This window comes from Dendropsophus ebraccatus, chromosome 7, assembly GCF_027789765.1.
Source record: "Dendropsophus ebraccatus isolate aDenEbr1 chromosome 7, aDenEbr1.pat, whole genome shotgun sequence".
Taxonomy (NCBI): domain Eukaryota; kingdom Metazoa; phylum Chordata; class Amphibia; order Anura; family Hylidae; genus Dendropsophus; species Dendropsophus ebraccatus.
The window spans coordinates 127,998,031-128,019,328 of record NC_091460.1 but is presented as its reverse complement, the minus strand read 5'-3'; the positions used below and the strand labels follow the sequence as shown (position 1 = coordinate 128,019,328).

General features: G+C 41.7%; 2 protein-coding genes across 6 annotated transcripts in view; one reads left to right on the top strand and one right to left on the bottom strand.

Moving 5' to 3' along the window:
* Positions 1-2,398: 2,398 nt before the first annotated feature.
* GIMD1 (GIMAP family P-loop NTPase domain containing 1) lies at positions 2,399-19,605 on the top strand. Its single transcript, XM_069978431.1, has 3 exons — positions 2,399-2,506; positions 4,582-4,986; positions 16,017-19,605. Exons 2-3 carry the CDS (start codon positions 4,600-4,602, stop codon positions 16,275-16,277), a joined length of 648 nt encoding a protein of 215 aa, XP_069834532.1. The 5' UTR covers positions 2,399-2,506; positions 4,582-4,599; the 3' UTR covers positions 16,278-19,605.
* The window catches only part of AIMP1 (aminoacyl tRNA synthetase complex interacting multifunctional protein 1), a 433,090-nt gene continuing 429,897 nt past the window's right edge, over positions 18,106-21,298 (bottom strand). For all 5 annotated transcript variants that reach the window (XM_069978430.1, XM_069978427.1, XM_069978426.1 and 2 more), the window contains one exon: positions 18,106-18,388. In XM_069978430.1, the coding sequence (XP_069834531.1) occupies positions 18,222-18,388 (167 nt within the window). In that variant the 3' untranslated portion in view covers positions 18,106-18,221. The remainder of the gene's footprint in view (positions 18,389-21,298) is intronic.

Genomic DNA, 21,298 nt, shown 5'->3' with positions numbered 1-21,298 from the left:
CAGTGATGCATCGCCACCTTGTGGTACATCATATAGGATAACACTACACTTGAAAGCTCATAAACGACAAACGATTATAAATTCATTCTGCATGTCCACAGTTATTTGCTTAAATTATTACTATAACTTATGGTCCTTTTACACGGAACGATTTATCGTTTGAATTTGCACGATAACGATCGCATTCGAACGATAATCATACGTGTAAACGCAGCGAACGATCAAGCAACGAGCGAGAAATCGTTCATTTTGATCTTTCAACATGTTCTCAAGTCATCATTGATCGTTCCCAAAAAATTTGCAGATCGTTCAGTGTAAACAGTCTTTCAGCGATTTCACCTATGTGTGAGATAGGCTTAAACGATCGCAAAACGATTTTTCCGTATGATGTATCGTTCCGTCTAAACGCTATAAAAATCGTAATTAAAAAAAACATTGTTCATTCAAAATTGTTAATCGTGCGATCGGGGGAATTATCGCTCTGTGTAAAACCACCATTATACATACACAACCAGCTTGTAGATTTGTGCAAAGCATTCACTGCAAAGAACATGTACCTATTGCTAATGTTTCTGGGCTGGTAAGCAATGGGCTTCTATCAGGCTCAGATGTCCTCGGCTGCGGACACCATGCACCATTATTATATCTGAGAATCCTGTTTTCTAATTGGCCAGTGTAATCCTAATGAATGTATCTGCCATATATTGAATGAAAACCTGTAAAAGCCTTGGCCTTTCTCTTGCTTCTTGAGGCTGCGTTCACACTACGTATATTTCAGTCAGTATATGTATATTTCAGTCAGTATTGCAACCAAAACCAGGAGTGGATTAAAAACAGTTATTTTAGAACAATGGCTGTTATATTGAAATAATGGCCGTTATTTACCGTTATATGACGGCCATCCACTCAATTTCAACATTGTGTGAACAGATCCTTTTTGTGTTTTTAATCCACTCCTGGTTTTGGTTGCAATACTGACTGAAATATACTGACTGAAATATGCGTAGTGTGAACGCAGCCTAAAGGTTTTATCCATCCTAATAAAAACGGATGGTCTATCCAGTAGCAGATTATAATAAGTCTGTTTCTGGCGGTAGCCCGGGGCCCTGAGCTCCTGGGGGGCCCACGGCTGCCCAAACAGACTTATACTTTCCGTGGTGTATTGTCTCCTGGTACAGTTCTCCCTTGATTTGCTTTTTTACCCCTTCATGGCATTATTTATCCTGTACTATGAACATTACGCTAGTGCTGCCAATGTTACAGTGGGGCGGGGGGCCCAGGCTTGATGAACAGTCTGGGGCCTGTGGTAAAGTTAAAGTCACTCTGTACCCACAATCTGCCCCCCACCCCCAAACCGCTTGTACCGCGGATAGCTGCTTTTAATCCAAGATTCTTAAAATAAACTTTTAAACTTGCAGCCTTGTGTCAAATTGCCATGAGCTAGAGTACCCATGCCCTAGTATTGCAACACCCCTCTGTCCCTCCTCCCCGCCCTCTTCATCATTAGGAATGCCCCTAGAACAATTTCTCCTATTCATTACGAACACTGCACCTGTGCTGGATTGTTAAGGCACCTGTGCAGTGTTCAGGTGAGGAATAGGAAAAATCCTGCCTAGGGGCGTTCCTAGTTATGAGGAGGGACGGAGGGGTGTTGCAATCCTAGGGCACAGACACTTTAGGCCACGCCAATTTGACACAGGACTGCAGGTTTAAAAGTTGTTTTTTAAGACAATCACTGCATCACCTACAGTACGGACCCCAGGACAGATCGTGGATTAAAAGTAGCTATCTGAAGGTACAAGCGGTTTCGGGAGGTACAGAGTCACTTTAATCGGCCACTGGGTCTATCCTCAGACTTCAGGCAAAGTAAGCGAACAATCAATTCATTTTCGTAATAGGGGGCTTATTTGCACATTTATCCGACAATAACAAAAAGAAGGGAACAAGTAAATAAGGGGGGGGGGGATAAAGGACCTCAGCGGAGATGGTACAATCTCATAATTAGACGGGGTCAACACCTTTCAAAGAAGAATAGGAAACACAAGTTCCACGTGAGAACGTGCCAAGGTCTTTCCACAATGACGCTCCATATATTTATTTTATATTGTATGAGGAATGGTACGAGAAGCCACAGGTCCTCTTTAAGCCGTGCTTTTATTACTAACCCCTTTTTTTTTACCTTAGATTATAATATTAATGAGTTTACGATGCAGGAGAAATTTATTGTCCATGATAAAACGAACCTGCGGCAATGTCACCTGTTGATACAAGGAACAGTACAGTAGATCCTGTTGGGAGTCTGTGACACAGTGCTCTACTATAAGATCCTATATACTCACATTATCTAAAATAAACTTTGCTCTTTCTGTAATACATTAACCAATTCAAAGATCCTGCATTCCCCTTAGAGTGGTACCAGGGACAGCATCATCTCAGAGTCAAAGTTCACTGGTATTAGCGGCTGTGACATATAGCGCGTTACTGAAGAGGCAGGTGGAGGGCTAAGGTAAGCGAGCACACATCATAGCTTTTATTAAGAGAAGATGGGATATTTATATATATTTATCGTGCAGTTACTTACATAATGAGGCTGGGTTCACACTATGTAAAAAACACGGCCATATTTCATAACAACAGCCGTTGTTATGAAATACGGCTGCATTTTTTACCTAGTGTGAACATGGCCTGATAGTGTTTTTGTGTATGTATTTGTGTAAAATTGTATGCTAATCTACCATTAGTAATCCCTTTATTAGAATATTGTGCCATTCAATGACACATTATTACGTTGAATTTTTTTTTTTTTCCCATGAATATAGTAGCTGTATCTACACTATGTGGTATTCTGCTATGTTCAGGCATATTTTTTTAATGCAGGCTTTTACTATTCTCAGTTGGTGGTGTAAATATATCAGTGTAAACGGAAACTAAAAGAAAAAAGAGGTGCGACACTGACTCCAGTGAAAACTTCCAAACTTTATTACATCTTTTTATGAAAAATAAAAATAAAAATTACATGCAGGTAAACACAACAGAGAATAGTCAATAACCATTTTGCAGATTGATTTCCCACTTTCTCAAGCTTTTCATATAAATATATTAGTGTATGAAACATATGAATGGGAAATGGACTGATTGTTCAGATAGTCTTTCTTCCAATAGACTGGAATGATGGGGAAATGAACCATTGACACTTCTGGTTGTCGATCACCACGTCTGGCTAAAACCTATATCTTCCAATTCACACCTCTACGTATTTATTTGGCTCGGCTATGCGTACATGTATTCCCAATAGGCACGAAGCATAGCAATGATCAGTATATGCAATCTAATAAACGCTTACATGGTATATTAAAAAATAATAATAATAAAATGGTTTTTAAAAGTTTAAAAAAAAACAATTAAAGTTTAAATCACCCCCTTTCCCCGTTATACAAATATGAATATGTAAAATAAATAAATAAATAAAACAATCATAGCTGATATCGTAGTGCGAGGAATTTTCTGATCTATTAAAAGAGAACAATATTGTTCCCGCACAGTGAACAGGTTTTTTTTTATTATCATAAACGAGGAGGAACATTGCTTTAGCCTGACCTGGACATCCATGCATTAACCCCTTCACATCAGCAATCTGCATATATACGTTCCTGCAGTGAAGGGGCTTATAATGTGTGTGGGGCCGCTCCAATGTGAGCTGACACGCACACGTCAGTGCCGCTGGCACCAGAGGTAATGACAGACAGCCCTGGTCACGCAGATGCCTGTCATTAACCCCTTAAAGGCTGTGATGCATAGCGCTTACAGGCAGGGGTAAGACACCTCCGCTCTGTCGGATCGGCGATCTGTGCATAGAGCCGATAGTACTGTTCAATGCTATGCTGTGTCAGTATATGCAATCTGAGCATTGCATATATAAGTCCCCTAAGGGAATGTGTATAAAAAAAAAATTGCAAAACATTTTTTTTTTTTTTTAAAACCCTTATTAAAAAAAAACAAAAAACAGTGAACATTTAAATTCCCTCCGTTCCCATGATACAAAGAAAAATATAAAAAATATATACATATGATATATCGTAGCATGTGACATTTTCAATCTATAACAATAAACAAAAAGAGAAAAGATTTAAAAAAATAAATAAATTATATATCGGAAGAAAAATTAATAAAAAGCGACCAAAATTTTTCTATACACCAATACGATACAAATAAAAACCCCGACCAGCCCTGTAGGAGGAAAAATAAAAGCGTTACGGAAAGCGGGGAGGAACATTGCTTCAATCTGACCCAGACATTTGTGCATCAATAATCTCGGTCATGAAGGGGTTAAAGATATCACAAAATGTCCATGATTTTTCTTGGAAAGTCACCACATTTGGTTGTTTTCACCGTTATACAATAATAAAATCCCATCCACATGTCCTTAGGCCGTTTCCTTGTATAATGTCACACAGCTACTTCTCCCGATACTTGGCCGGCGGCCTGATCACCGCTAGGTATTCATTAGATACGACACCTTCCCATAAGTCTGGAGGGAGCTCATATTAATGCCGTCCAATTATTACTAATTTTTTTTTGTAGTTTTTTGACAGAGAATAAATGGATGATAACAATGAGATCACCATTAATCTCCTTCTCCTGGGAAGGACACAATGCGGTAAAAGTTCTCTCGGAAACAGCCTGCTGGGAAGTTACGAATTTGAAAGTCGGATTTTCCCACAATCTGTGACTAAGGAGTGCCGACTCCGCAGAATACGAATACCCGAATTTGCTCGTCGGAGGGGGAAGGAGCTGGGCCTTAGCCTGCAGGTGCTGGACACACCTGGCATTCCTCATAGCAGCCTGAACCAGGATGAGGTGAAGAGGAGAGTGAGAAAAGCCCTCTCCGAGCACTTTCCAGAGGGGTTACATATGGCTCTACTTGTCCTAAGGGCTGACATACCGTATTGTGAAGAAGATAACCAGCACACTGTCAAATTAACAGAGGTAATTCCTGTAATAAGATGAGTAATTTCTAGCACTTGCTAAAGATGAGCCATCATCTCCCCATCTGTTTTATGTGCATGTCTTCCTCAATTTTGGTGATAAGAAGAAGAAAAAGATAAATGATGATGTTTCGAGGGGAGATTTCCAGGGCCTCCAGAGCTGGAGTTCTATCTGTAATCCCTTATCGGGAGATCAGCCTTGTCCGTTCTTCCAAAAAACATGAATGAAATTGTTAATTGCTGCCATATGAAAAGAGCCTAAACCAAGCTTACCTTCCTTATTCCTCGCAAGGCCAGGCCAGGTTACGCTATTCACACACATTCTGTCAAGAGGTATTAGGGTCCAACAAGAGAGAAAGTGTTGGATTTATGTTAGACCAATTTGGTGACCTTTACCGTTGTAATGGATTTATTGGCAAAGGATTTCCTGAAAAGAAGGTTTCCTTGTGCTTAGGAGCAAAACTTGCCAAAAGGCATTACAGAATAAAAATATAATTTTTTCTAAAGTAATATATATATATATATATATATATATATATATATATATTTATATTTATTATACATATAAAATATATATTAAATTTTTTTGTATAGATTTTGCATATATAATAGTGATCTGATAAAAAAACAATAATTATTATTAGAAAAATGTAGTGGTTAATAAGGTTGAAAGAAGACAAGAGTCCATCAGGTTCGGCCTTGATCCAGAAGAAGGCAAAAAAACCTCTTTGAGGCAGATGATAATTGCCCCATCACAGGAAGTAAGGAGGAGGAAGGAGAAAATTCCAATCCCCGGATCAAAAAATCAATTGCCGGATCAATGTAGACATATTGGGGGAGATTTATCAAACGTGGTGTAACGTGAAACTGGCTCAGTTGCCCCTAGCAACCAATCAGATTCCACCTTTTATTTTACAAAGAGTCTGTGAGGAATGAAAGGTGGAATCTGATTGGTTGCTAGGGGCAACTGAGCCAGTTTCACATTACACCACGTTTGATAAATCTCCCCCAATATGTTTGTAAGGAAGCCATCTTTGATATATACTAACTACATGATATATTATACTACAATACCGAAAAGACAAAAGGTAGAACTGTTACTCATTACAAACAAGTATGTTGCTGCTTTCATTTACTAAAGGCTCTTAGAATCTTAGAAAATCAAGAACTAAGATCCCCCTTACCTTGCATTAGTGTTAATAACCTGTCACCTTCATCTTTGTGCTTCCTCAAACTCTAATTTGCCCAATTTGCTATGTAAGCAAGTGGCGATCTGCTAGATTTGCGCTCGCTAAGGGTATGTTCACACTGAGCAAAAGCGGCGGAATTCCATGTCAATTTTTTGCGCGGACATCGTCTGGAGCGGAGACGCGCGAGCCCTTCAATAGAGACACTGTGAGACACTGAGGCAGGCGGAATTCCGGAAATCCGCAGCTTTTGCTCAGTGTAATCATACCCTTACAGAGCCTAATATACGGCTCAGTAATTGTAAAGTAAGGGCTACACGGACATCGCCAGTGATGTCTGTGCAGTCCTTGCTAGTATTCTGACATATAGAAAATATAAATAGTTATACTCCAGGCTCCCTCAGTTTTCTCTGATCACTGCAACGGACACTGCCGAACCCATATCAGCAGTGTCAGGCAGCTCAGCCAATCACTGGCCGAGACAGGAAAAAGGTGGCTGCGGAGTGTGCAACAGGCAGGAGGCTACCAGGGGAGTCTGGACAAGTAAGTTTAACTTCAATTTTTTTATACTCTTTCATCAGCCTCTGTGATACGCTGTCAGCATCCAATGATCTTTAAACTTGCAGAAAGTAAACAATCAGCCGATGACCGACTCCTCGGCTGATCATTGTTTTTTATTACACATGGAGATATCGGCACAATTCTGCCTAATTGGGCAAATAATTGTCCAATGTCATAGGCCCTAAGATCAGCTACCTTATAACATCATCACCCCGTATATTTTATCATTCTACTATAAGATTCTCTCCTACTACCATTGTCTCCCTTAATAAGTGCCCTCTCATTTTTTAGATGAATTAAAGCCTAACTGTCCTTTCAGGGTCATTTTGCTGAAAACAATAAATATCAACAGTACAAGCGATTTTAAGAAACTCTGTAATAGGTTTTATTTAGCAAAAGATTTTCCTTCTATACTGAAAAAGCTGTTATTCTAGCTCCCCCCTCAGGATTTCTGTGTCCATTATGCTCTATGGAGAGGGGAGGGGCTGTGAGTGAGCACGGAGGAGATGTGCACAGCACCCTACATTATTCTCTCAACAAGTTCCTAGATAAGCACTGACCTTTCTGACCCCTGAATCCAGCGTTTTAGGTGCCCAACCAGCTGACCTTCATGTCTCTTCTCCCTGCTCACTCATCTCCATCAGCCCCTCCCCCCTCCATAGGATATAATGGACACAGCAGACCCAGTCTTCCCTTGATTCTCTGTAATGAAGACGAATTTGCCTGATATAATTGCTTATACTACTGATGACAGTTACACTTTACAGGGGTTATCCAGCGCCACAAAAACATGTCCACTTTTCTCCACAGACAGCACCGCTCTTGTCTCCAGTTTGGGTGCAGGTTTTGCAATTCAGTTACATTGAAGTGAATAGAGCTTAATTGCAAACCACACCTGACCTGGAGACAAGAGTGGTGCTGTCTCTGGAAGAAAGTGGCCATGTTCTTGTGGTGCTGGATAACCCCTTTAAGTTAGACCGTCCATGCACGTAATCTAGGGGGCCAAGTATAAGTGAGCAGAACTGCCACCATAGCCATTACATTCTTGATCAACACAATAGGAATTACACAATTGGCTCTAAAACCTCTCCCCACTCCAGGAATGGAAATCCATGTAAGTGAAACCTTAGGAAAACTAAGATTTTATTTTTTGCATTACCATAATTCACCAACTTTTCAGATGTCAACTGCAGATTCCAGTAAAAAAAAAAAAAAAAATGCTGACAATTACCCTGTAGCCCGTATCATCTTGGTCTAGGGAACACAGACCCCTCTTAAAATATTCAGAAAGTTTCCACTCTAGAGCATTATCTAATCTTTTTCCATACATGTGAATGGTTTTGTATGTTATTTTTTTTTTCTTCAAAAATATGGGATCGATTTCTGCAGGAAATCTGCCAGGTATGACCATGCCCTGACATTCTCAGGTTACACCGTGCTGAACTCATAGTGTCAAACTCGCTCACAGCATATTGTGCAGTTATTGAAGAAGACTTGCCTTCGTGGAAGCATTAGCACAGTAAAAGGTGTAGTCAGCAGGACAGGAAAAAAAGTCATCAAAGATTTACACAGTAATCTGAAATATGGAATTTCCCTCTATAATTATGCTCTTTGCATGATGTAATAGTTGTTTTTCACACTATAGCTAGAACTATCGCTCCAGATGTAGACTCCCATAGAGGTCTATCAATAGAGAAGAAGATGATGTCATTTTGTAAAGGAACATAAATCATGCACTTTATGACATTGAGCCTTTGCTTTTTTTTTGTCTAAAATTATTTGGAATTATGTACACAAATTGTTTAGAAAAATCATTTGTAGCTTCCAAAATTGGTCTAAATGGAAAAAACCCGTGTATAACACAAAGGTTACACCTGGAGGCAACGTTTATTACAGGGACGTGGAATAGAGATGAGTGAATCGCTCATCTAAACCAAGCAAAGCTTTTAGTTTGATCGATCCGCTCATCAATAGGCCTGCCTTTTATTGATGCTCCGCTCCCTGCTGCTTTACCCCTACTGCTGGGGAAAAGCTGGATCTAATCCTGGGGAACTTCTCCCAGTTTCCCAGGATTGGATCCAACTTTTCCCAAGGAGTGGCAGGGAGCGGAGCATCGACGTAAGGCAGGCGGCTTGATGAGCGGATTGCTGATCAAACAAAGCACTTTGCTTCATTTGGATGAGCGATTGGCTCTTCTCTAGTGGGGAACCTTTGGCCCTTCAGCTGTTGCAAAACTATAATTCCCATAATGCCTGGGCAGCCAAAGCTAAAGCCAACACCTCCAAACCTCTGTGCAGAGCAGATGACAGTCTCCCAGTGTTGATAGTTAATCCATCATATTACTTCGGACTTCAGCCACAAAAACTAATCTTAGTTTCTACAAACCTGCATGAATACAAAGCGATGTGGTCTTGCAAGCGACAGCCTTTCAGTTCTGGATCCTTCTATGTTTATCTTACCTCCTTTTTCATGTCTGGCCCGGCCTGGCTCTGCACCTGTCTCTGTACCTGTCTCGTGCTCCATTGTCAGAGCTGGGACTCATACCCAGCTATGATGATGATGGAGAGCAAGACAGATGCACAGCCAGGCTGGGCATAAAACGGGAGTACCCAGCTCTGATGACAGAGTGCAAGACAGGCGAAGAGCCAGGTAGGGCTGGACAGGGAAGGATCGCGTCACCTGAGAGGGATAGATATCCATGCACTGGGGGCGCTTAGGTCTACCTCCAGCGCACCAAGTGACCTAATTTACATGTATTTATAAAACAGCAAAAGATATGAAAAAGGGACCAGAGCAGAGGTCATATCAAGGTTGTATGAAAAGCTTAACATATTAATTGAGCTAGTATATTCACTTTAAGCCTAGAGTCTGCCACAGGGCTTCCCAGCAAGCCCCTGCATCTACAACCCCAGCAGCACGGTGTACAAGAACAAGAATTCCCCAATGCCATCTTGCCATCCACATGGTTAGCCACCTTGCAGAAATCACAAATCTTTATAAATAAAACAGGCAAACAAACATGAAATACACACAATAACAAGGTTAAAGGGTTAAAGGCGAATTCGACTCAAGAACTAAAAAAGTTAAATGCTTGCAAACTTAGCTGGTTACAAGTTTTTCTAAAAGCCAGTCTATATCCAAGATGGCGCTGGCTGGGAAACTACATTTCCCAGTATGCATCGCACCTCAGAGCCATCTGGCAAGTATCCGCTTTATCTTGTAGTATCTGCCCATCACTAGCTCAATCTGCTTCTGCTTTACACTGTACACAAAATATCTATCATCTATCTATTTCTCCATCTACATAGATAGATTAGAAAGAGAGAAACAGATAACACAACTGTGTTTCCTTTCCCATATGCTGCTCAGGAGAGGCTGTCAATGTTCTTTTGAACAGGGTTTATATCTTTCTAAAGTGGAGTGTCCCTTTAAACTCTGCCCTCTCTTCACTCCAGGAAAGAAAACAGCATGACTATGTACAGTACATATCACAGTTCGCAAAGGGCACAATAGATCTACATTATTCACAGTTACCCCAGACAGACTTTACAAGCACAAGCTAAAATAACACTGACCATTTAAAGGAGGAAGCCACAGGTATAATAATAAAAGGTATTCAGTTAGTTTTGTTTTATTTCTTTCTACAGGAAAGAAATAACAGATTATACCTGGAATGATGTAATAACAGAAAAACTCAAAACTTTTCCTAGAATGCATTCCCTAACATATGTTGATGCTTCGAAACCTGTAACATTCAGTACCAGAAATGGTGGCGTATAAGGTTTCATCATTTCTACAATTTGTTTAAAAATGAAAACATTCTTGAAGATATTGAAACACGAGTCGTGTTTCGTCTTTCTGGATACAATCATTTAATTACGCGATAAAAGCGGTGACTGAGGGTCCACACAAACCTGTGGCCATTTCCTTTAATGGGAACATTTATGCATTACTTGATATGGAGACTTGCAAACTTCATAATATCTATACTTAAATACAATATGATTTTAAATACGTTTATAAAGCATTTGGAAGAAAAGCATGTTTGTCCTGTCTACTGTCTCCAATGGAAAAGACTGGGTTGGTTATAGTGCACAGCTAATTTCCATATGGGCTCAATGCAGCCAATGGAAGATAGCTAATACAATAAGCAGTTCTGTAGACATAACAATAGAAACCAAAGAGCAATTGCTACTTGAAATTTTGACTTATCCTCAGAAAAATATCTCTGCTAATATACTTGCAGGCTAGAACTGTAGAAGTTTTTACATTCTTAAAAGTTCTTTAAAGTGAATATGTGAAACTTCCTGACCACCTAACAACTTAGTGACACCGCTGGATAGATATTAAAGGGAATCTGTCACAAGGTTTATGACAACTTAAATGAGGGCAGCATAAGCTAGTGATGGAAATGCTGAACATATCGGTGTATTACTTACATCATTCTGTTTAGGCGTTCTTCTAATATGCAGGAGAATAGGATTCTTGCCACACCCCTACCTCCAGCTGCTGATTGATGGATAAATAACTGACAAATAGCAGCTGGTGGGTGGAGCTTTCTGCTTCTCATGAACATCCAGGACTACTGGGCTCATGTACATAATGGAGAGGACTACTTATTGTCCATGTTATTCAGTAGGGTATAGCCAAATCAGCTGCACAAGTGATACATCATTCTGTTCAGCTTCTCTGTCCCTAGATAATGCTACCCTGAGATAGGACGGCATAGTGACAGAGTCTCTTTAATAAAAGCATTCAGAGCATAAAGAATGCAGTTATTTGGGCAATGAATAGTGTCAAGGACTACTAGAAGCGAACAGCCAATAGAAACAAGACCGCCCACAAAAAAGAGGAGAGATCAGGCAAAGGGGACAGATTGTGTCCCAGCCAAATTGAAAGCTCGCCCAGTGCTGACGAAATGCACGGACATAGTAACAAAAAATGGCGCCGGCATCAAAATAATGGAGACAACAGTACAGACGACAGAACATTCAGCAGCTTGCGAGTGCAAAAGTGTCGGAATAGACCAGGAACAGTAAATCAAATATATTACACACATATTAGTTTGCATCAGGGTGTTAAAAAAATACATAAATTCTTTGCACCGGAGTACCCCTTTAAGATCACAATATACAGTACAACTGTGGGGGTGGCCTGTCAGGAGTCATCACAGAGGGAGGCAGTGCAACTGGTGACATTTCCCCCTGCTCTATTTTCTTGAATTACTGTAATAGGTTTTTTATTATGGCTGACAGTTATGTATTTGACCGTTTAGTAATATTATATGTAGTTTTGTGTTTGTATTTGGATATTTTACAAAAGGGAAAAATGAAGGAGCTAGAACAACTACTTTACTTTACCATCGAAACTGTTTCTCCATCTCCTTGTAATGTTTTTTTTTTCTTTTTTTTTGGCAATAGGGAGGAAATTTTAGGTCCTTTTGATATGCATTAGGTTTTAATTTTTTTTTATTTTCTCTTTTTTCAAGTTCTTCCTGTTCCTGACATTTGGCATTGGCCAATCTCATCCATCACAGTCAGTTCTCATAATGTGAAGAGCCGACTTAATACTAAGAAGAGGCAAAAAAAAAAAAAAAGCAAACAAAACAGTCATACAATTTTTCTTTTTTTCCCACTGACTGGAAACTCGCTACTGTTTATATAATCTTGGAAAGACGGGAGGGTCTGTGATCTTGCAGAAGAGGAGAAGGGCGCTTGACTATTGCTAAAGGCCATTTTGGTTCCCAAGTGATTATATTGAGTTCTGTTTCTAGCAGTAAAAATTGCAATGTAGCATCCCCTAGAGGGACTAAATAATAATAATGTTAAAGGAGAAGTCCGGCAAAAATTTTTATTAAAGTAATGTATTGCCCCCAAAAAGTTGTACAAATCACCAATATACACTTATTACGGGAATTGCACATAAAGGGCTTTTTTCCTGCACTTACTACTGCATCAATGCTTCACTTCCTGGATAAAATGGTGATGTCACGACCCGACTCCCAGAGCTGTGTGGGCTGTGACTGCTGGAGAGAATGATAGCAGAGGGATGCTCAGTGTCCCTTCAGTGCCCTGTGTCCCTCAGTGTCCCCCTGCCATCATCCTCTCCAGCAGCCACAGCCCAGACAGCTCTGGAAGTCGGGTTGTGACATCACCATTTTATCCAGGAAGTGACATCACCATGTTATCCAGGAAATGAAGCCTTGGTGCAGTAGTAAGTGCAGGGAAAAAAGTACTTTATAAGCATTTCCTGTAATAAGTGTATATCGGGGATTTGTTTAACTTTTTGGGGGCATTACTATACTTTAATAAAAAATTTCGCCGGACTTCTCCTTTAAGGGTAAAGTCTGGCACGGGCCAAAAAAATTATTCCGGGCTGGAGAAACAAAAAAAGTCATCCTCACCTGTCCCGATGCCCGCGCAGGGCCGCGTCCTGCTCCTGGACCCAAGGTGGCTGTCGTCTTAGCTCTCCTCCGGCTATGTTACAACCTGGTTGAGGGATTCCCCGCTCAGCCACTCAGTGAGCAGGGCAGGACACCGCTGCAGTCACTGATTGTGACGTTCAACCCGGGCTGTGATGTACCCGGAAACAGGGAAGAAAGGACACCCGGGGTACACGAGCGCAATGATGCCACGCAGTGCGGGCACAGGGACAGGTGAGCATATTGTCTTTTTCAATTACCCACCCCCAGCCCATAAGGATTTTTGCCCTCTACAGCTATGCTGATGGAAAAGATGACTCAGAATGCAGCAACACTAAAATCAATTTTCCACCTTAAAAAAAAAAAAACCTATACATATTTGGTATTATACAAATTAGGATGCATAAGTATTATTATAAAACAAGTTTTAAGTCACTCTAAGGGTCCTATTCCACGCGGGTCAGTAGGGCCCGATCAACTATGTAAACGAGCGCCGATCTAGTAGACGTTTACTGGGCCTATTCCATGGCCCCGATGATCGTTAAGCGAGGGCTGCAGGGACATCGTCACCAATGTCCTTGCAGCCCTTGTTTCATATATTACCTGTCCGGGCTGCAGGTCTCCTTCTTCCTCCCAGTCCCGCACCGCAGCAGCTTCGGAGCGGCCTGTCTGAACTGACAGACCGCTCAGCCAATCACTGGCTGCGGCGGTTCCGGCTAGTGATTGGTTAAATGGTCTATCAGTTCAGACAGCCCTGCTCCGAAGCTGCTGTGGTGCGGGACCAGGAGAAAGAAGAAGACCTGCAGCCCGGACAGGTAATGTATGATGCTGCTGAAATCGTCAGTCACCACTGCGCACCGCTATTCTACCGTAGCGATGCGCTGGTGGCGAACATGCGCTGGTGGTCTGAACCTAAATGAACAATCAGCCGATGACACGATCATCGGCTGATCGCTCTCTCTATTCCACGGAGCGATTCAGCCGATTATCGCTCCGTGGAATAGGCCCCTTTGTGTATGTTCAATTGGGGGAAAAAAACATGTTAAAATCAGCAAGGAATTTGTTTGGACAGTGTTGTTTTAGGTGCTGATTTTGACAAACTCACCCTTGGTTTCAATGTAAGTGGAACCGCTCTGAAAAGTGACATTTCTTTTTTTTTGTATTTTTTTTTTTTTTTTTTTTTTAACAGAAAAGTATAGTGCAGCAGTTTAACCATTTAAGTCTTCAGAGGGCAACACCAATCTGAGAAAATCTCAGCCACTGAGCGGACATTTCCAGTCGGCACAGCACATCAGTGCAAGACGTTACTAAGAGGGCAGCAGAAGAGTCTTGGCGCTTAGAAAACTGCCAGTAGCAGAGGAAAGGGCTGGGCAAGTACACAGCTTTGGTAGTTTCAATGAGGTACAGGCCACATAGTATGGGAAGTTGATAACTGTGGTCATTGGGCAAAAAAAGGTTGGTAAACCTTGACGGCTGCAGCATAGCGGACACTGTATATTGCAGATAAGTAATGTGACTGCTGAGGATTTTATGCTGCTAAATAAACTACTATCAAACAAAAAATTATATCATTACAATGTTTTCACCACTATTTCATGGTCCTTAGTAGAACAAAGGCAACCTAGGGCACAGCACACACTTCTGGTTTGTTCTCATTTTTGACTCGTCAAGTTTTTGTGACAGTGCCCTTTTAACACGTGTGTTGGGCTGCCTTGTGGACAAGCTTAAAGAGACTGTCAGTAGGTTTATTGTGTCCTATCTCAGGGTAGCATAAACTAGTGACAGAGAAGTTGAACAGAATGATGTATCACTTACATTTTTCTGTGCAGCTGATCCAGAGATATCCTACTGAATAACATGGACAGTAAGTAGTCCTCTCCATTATATGTGAGCTGAGTAGTCCAGGATATTCATGAGCATCAGCAAACTCCACCCACTACCTGCTAATTGGCAGTTATCTATCCATGCTGTGTATATGCAGTCAACTGTCAATCAGCAGCTGGAGGGCGGGGGGAGGAGTGTGGCAAAAATCCTATTCTCCTGCATATTAGGAGAACGGCTGAACAGAATGTTGTAAGTAATATATTGTGCTGTTCAGCATTTCTGTCACTAGTGCATGCTCCTCTCATTTAAAGCGTAACTGTCATATTTTTTTTATTGCAGAAATCAGTAGTATAAGCGATTTTAAGAAACTTTGTAATAGGTTTTATCAGCCAAAAAAGCCTCCTTCTGTACTCAAGAAGCAATCTCCCAGCCTCCCCCCCCCCTGACTTCTTATTTGTGCATTTTCAGGCAAACACGTCTTCATTACAGAGAAGCCAGTGAAGATGGGCTCTGCTCTCTCCATTCTATCCTTATGGAGAGGGGAGGGGCTGGGGGAGATAAGGGAGCAGGAAGAGGTGACATGAAGGTCAGCTGTTTGTAGACTCTCTGGGCACCTAAACCGCAGGATTCTGGGGTCAGAAAGGTCAGTGCTTATCTATGAACTTACTGAGAGAAGATTGCAGGGTGTTGTGCTTTGCAAGACTGCTCCGTGCTCAAGTCACTCCTAACAGCCCCTCCCCTCTCCATAGCCACATAATGGAGACAGAAATCCTGCTGCTTCTGAAGTGAGGGGGGAGGCTGGGAGATTGCTTTTTCAGCACAGAAGGAAACTCTTTTGGTTTATAAAACCTATTACAAAGTTTCTTAAAATCGCTTGAACTGTTGATATTTAATGTTTTCAAAAAAATGGCCCTGAAATGACAGTTACGCTTCAAGGCAGCATAAAGTAATACAACATCATGATATTGTTTACACGAATAGGTTATTTTGTGCAGATTATCTGTCCACCTTATTATAATATACATATCTTCTTTACAGGATCTTCTAGGCCCCAACTGGAAGTATTTCACCGCTGTCATATTCACACATGCAGAAAAAATAGAAGACATGAGGATGACAGAAGAGACATTCATAAGTTTGGCCCCAAAAGGTCTTTCTACTCTTCTGCAGAAAGTACATGATCGATGTATCTTTAAGGAGCAGCCACAAGGAACGCCACACGAGGAAAGAGGAGTACTGGCCAATCAAATCCTGCATTTCGTCAGGCAGAACAGTTACCAGACCTTAAAGCCTATGTAACACTCACCGGGAGCTGAAACAGCTTGTTATTGGCTTATAAAACAGGTTGATACCAGTTTACTGTAGGATATTTGTACAGATGAAATTAAGAGGTGTACATACTGATTTACATACTGAAACATTTAGCTGTATTCACCGTACTTTTTAACCCCGAAAAATCCGCTCAGAAGACTGGGGTCGTCTTATACGCCGGGTATGGTCACCGCATATTAGTGGGAGAGCTCAAAAACGTCCGCATCCCCGACGTATGCGGCGACCACTAACGAAAAAAACAACAAACCAACTTACCTGTCACCTGTACCCGGCAGCCGTGCGTCTCCTCTGTCAAGTTCCCAGTGTGGGCAGTGGCAGAATATGACATAGGAGTTGCGGCTGCTGGGAGAGAGGAGCTGCCGGGAAGGGTGACAGGTGAGTCAATGTTTTTTGTTTGTTTTTTTCATTGGAAGCACTGCAGCTGGACGGTGTGTGGGGGGGGGGGGGGGGGCGCAGGGGACTACAAAGCAGTCTCTCCTGAAACCCCCAGCACCGCCGCCTCCTGCTTGGATTAACCCCTGCCTGATTTCAGCAGGGCTCCCCAGCTGCAGTTAGTCAGCCACTTCTAAATTATAGTCAGGGGTTAACATTTTCCAGCGTATAAGATGACTTTTGAACCCCTGAAAATCTTATACGCCGATAAATACTGTAATAAATTTCATACGGTAATAAATTTAAATTTCAGGTTTTCAATTCATCTCCATTCACTTTAATAAAACTGAGCTGCAGAACCCACATCCAAACTAGAAGAAAGCAGCCATGTTTTCCATGTTTCATGGGTGCCAAAGGATGTATCTGGTAGAGTGGAGATTCTGTAGCCAAGCACATATTGGAGACTGTCTATCCTGGCTGAGATACAAGCCCTCTGAAGTGCACTTTTCGGTGACAGCTGCATCTACCTGATTATATGTGCAATTTATTACAAAATATTCTATACAGGATCTTTTATCCCCTAACTGGAAGTATTTTACCAATGTGACATACATGCAGTTGTCAATTCCCACCTTGACTCCAAGGGGCTCTATACCAGGGTACTACAGGGCTGAAAGGGGTACTACAGAGAGTAATTGTATTGTTTTTTTTATAGAACATTGCTACTAATAAAGTTATATTTACCCATATTTAACCATACTTAGGGTAGGTTCCCACGTACCGTATCGCAGCAGACTTGATCTAAAAACTGAACACAATCAAATCTGCTGTGGATCTGCTGCAGTTCCTGTATATGTGAACCCAGCCTTATACTGTATTTTTGTTCATTTATCAACTTTTGTTGAGTAGCAGCAGTAAGGTGCGACGTAGACCCCTCTGCTGCGTGTCGACTGATCATGGTCTTTCAACAAAAATCACAATCACGATAGTGGCGGTCTGCGGCACATCGCTCTCTGTAATAGGAGCGGTGGCGGCATCACACCGCTGCTGACTACAATGGGCCACCTGGACGATCTAAGGATCATTCGGACAGTCGGTCCCGCAGCTCCCTGTGATCTCTGTTTCGGCATTTTTGCTACAACAATCTCTTGTTCATCTGGATGACTTGCTAAGTCACGATCATCGTGTCCCTGGAATATCGGAGACATTTTGCAGCTATTTTCCATCGTGTGAGGACATAGATTCACCCGTGGGTGATGATCAGGACTTAGCCCCACCCCGATATATATGGAGAGCTATCTCAGGAAGTGAGTGCCGGGGAGCAGAAGGCTTAAGTGGTCTTCTGCTCTCCAGACAACCCCTTTAAAGTTTCCTGTATATCTATATTTAAATAAGGATGTAAACACCAGAAAGAAGACACATCAACAAATTATTGGCCTTTATTGTTCTAGGTCTGTGAAAGGTTCTCATCAACAGCCTTACTGTTATATGTTTTCTAATATATATATATATATATATATATATATATATATATATATATTACTTAATGCCGCTTCGGGACATGGTTTGGGCTTTGCATACACCTTTTCCATTGACTTCAAATGGTACTCCTTTATATGTAGCCACACAGTCATCATTGGTGAGAAGATCTGGCTGGATCTGCTCCCACGTCTTCTTCTTAGGATTCAGCTCTTTATCAGGTTCACCTGTAAGAATGAGGAAAGAGGCCACAGAATGACAATATTATCCGCAGAACAACATGTCTCATAAGCTGAGGCAAAAATATTACATATTATCGTCTTTAAGAGACACAAGTTGACCCTGCACTTGAGGATGAAACAAAACCTTTATTCTAGAGTCCAGTGGGGGGGGGCACAAAATCTGAGTGTGAAACCCCCATAATACAAGATCAGTTTCCAATTTTTGGATATCCAGCAGCACAGGGCAGAACTACAAAGCTGATTTCAATACTAACCCATTACTGAGCCACAAGAGATTGACCTTTGTTTCAGATAGGACTTCGTTACTACGCAATTTTTTTTGTTTTAAATAAACTGGTGTCAAAAAATTATACAGATTTGTAAATTACTTCTAGTTAAAAAATTCCAGTCTTCCAGTACTTATCAGCTGCCATATGCCCTGCAGGAAGTGGTGTATTCTTTTCAGTCTGACACAGTGCTCTCTGCTGCCATCTGTGTCCGTGTCAGGAACTGTCCAGAGCAGTAGTAAATCCCCACAGAAAAACTCTCCTGATCTGGACAGTTCCTGTCCCAGACAGAGGTGGCAGCAGAAAGCACTGTCACACAGGAAAGAAGACAACACTTCTGCAGAACATACAGCTGCTGATAAGTAAGGGAAAACTTGAGATTTTTAAATAGATGTAAATGACATATGTATATAACTTGATGAAACCAGATAATTTATATAAAAAAAAGATTTTCGACAGAGTACACCGTTAAAGGAGTTGGCCACTTTACAGCAAAATTTAGCAGCTTCCTGCATCAGTAACTTTATGCCTGTTAAGCACTTACACTAACCACTAACTGCATGAGAACGGCGCAGAGGTAAGACATACCTTCCTCCTCAGCGCATTAGGGTTTAGGATGGTCTAACCTGCTGATGGTTCCCTTTGAAATTCAAAAAGGGAATTGCAATTTTTTCGTCATTCCCCCTCCCTTCCCCTACCAGAAAAGCTTGATAAAAATTCACAAACCCTCATTAACCTCCTCCCGCCACTGCACAGTAAATTAACGTTGCTGCAACCTGTGCCTGATGCTGCAGCGACGCTAATTTACGATCGAGGATAACACAGGCACAGAAGCTGCGCCTGTGTCATCCGAGGCGGGTCCCGGCTATCAGTGATAGCCGGGGACAAGCCGCAACTCTCAGCACTGGAGACACGCTGAGAGTTAACTCTATAGATACTGTGGTCAGCCCGACCGTAGCATCTATAGGGCTCCAGACAGAGAATTCTCCCTCTACAGAGGGAGAATTCTCTGTTTGGTGTCCATCGGGGCTCTGCGAAGTGATCGCAGAGCCCCGTTGGTAGCCATGGAAACCGGAATCCTCAGGCTTCCGGTTTTACTGGCTACAGAGGCCGGCAGGGGGAGAGAGGGAAGGAGGGCGCGTGTCGGTCGTGTGGCCATGCGCTCTGCCCCCTTCCCTCTCTCCCCTGCCGCTGTCACAAGATTGTAACAGCGGCAGGGGACAGAGGAGAGGGGACAGACTTAAAGGCATCAGCTAGATGGGATCATTATGATCCCATAAGCGGATGTCCAAAAACGACCTGGGCATTGATGCATCAATGACCCCAGGTCGTGAAAGGGTTAAGCTAGTTCAATGGGAGACTGAATGCAGTGATGCACTAAGCTTTAGTCCTCAAGAGGTTAAACAAGCAGTGTATTGTGTTGTGTTTCTTTCTTCAATTGACAATCACCAGGTACTACTACACCTTCAGATGTTACATTACACTAGCAGACAGGGCCTGGACGGCGAGGATGAACTACGTGAACTCAAGAGGTTTTTTTTTCAGCCATATGAGGCAAAGCTCGCGCAGTCCATGACACAGGCTTATGTTTTTGAAGTGCCTGCAATCTGGATTATTAGCTAATAAGGTCTTGTTCAGCACCTCATTAATCGCACCATTCTGTATCCTGGATCACAAAGGGCGCTGGAAATGTTTTACGACTGAAGAACCCTCCATCCTCACATTGCAACAATATGAAAAACAGACAGACAGATCTTTAGTTGTTGCAACAAAAAAATGGAAATACAATATCTGTGCCAATTATTTTACATACAGATAAGAAGAAAAAGGCAGCTGTGGAGAACATATGGGAAGGCACTGCAACTCATGGAGCTTACTAAACACTCCACCAAACTACCAGCTGCAGAGAAACATAGAAGACTGTCTGCACAAAAAGACCACTCCATCCATCTACTCAGCCCTTATATTATTTCCCTTTCTTATTATCTTAGGATAGATATTTGTTCATCCCAGACAGGTTTAGATTCAGATAGTGTAGCTTTATCAACCACATCTGCTGGAAGATTGTTCCAGGTATCTACTACTCTTTCAGTAAAGTAATATTTTCTTACGTTTCTTCTGATCTTTCCCCCCAACAAACCTCTCACTGTGTCCTCTTGTTCTTGTGTTCAGTTTCTTATAAAAAAAAACTTTCCTCCTAAGCTGTGTTTAACCCTTTAACATATTCTCGCCGGCAGAGAACAAAGGATTACACAGTAAGACCTGTGTGAAAGCCGGTATTCAGAGGTCAGAGAGGTCAGTGCTGACTTCAGAGGAGATAGTCCAGTGATGTAACTGTAAAAATAAAACTTTGTTGTCCTGTTTTGGTGCCTCATCTCCCATCACCCCTATCCTCTCCCTAGAAAACCATGAAGACAGGGGGGAGAGGTTTAAACTGCTTTTTCATTATAAAAATGCATTTTTCAGCTAATAAACACAGTTACAAAGTTTCTTAAAATCTCCTGTACTATTGATTTCTGCAAAAAAAATAAAAATAAATAATAATAATAATAAATAAACGACAGTGACACTTTGAGTGTTATGCCTAAGCCCTTGATACCTGGGGGGCCGTAAAGGTTCGGAACGCGGG

What these genes read in the sequence shown, in the direction of transcription:
- GIMD1 (XM_069978431.1), top strand. Translation starts at nt 4,600, where the DNA reads ATGGATGATAACAATGAGATCACCATTAATCTCCTTCTCCTGGGAAGG. An exon ending in ACACTGTCAAATTAACAGAG is followed by an intron (nt 4,987 to 16,016) that starts GTAATTCCTGTA and finishes TCTTCTTTACAG; the next exon opens with GATCTTCTAGGCCCCAACTG.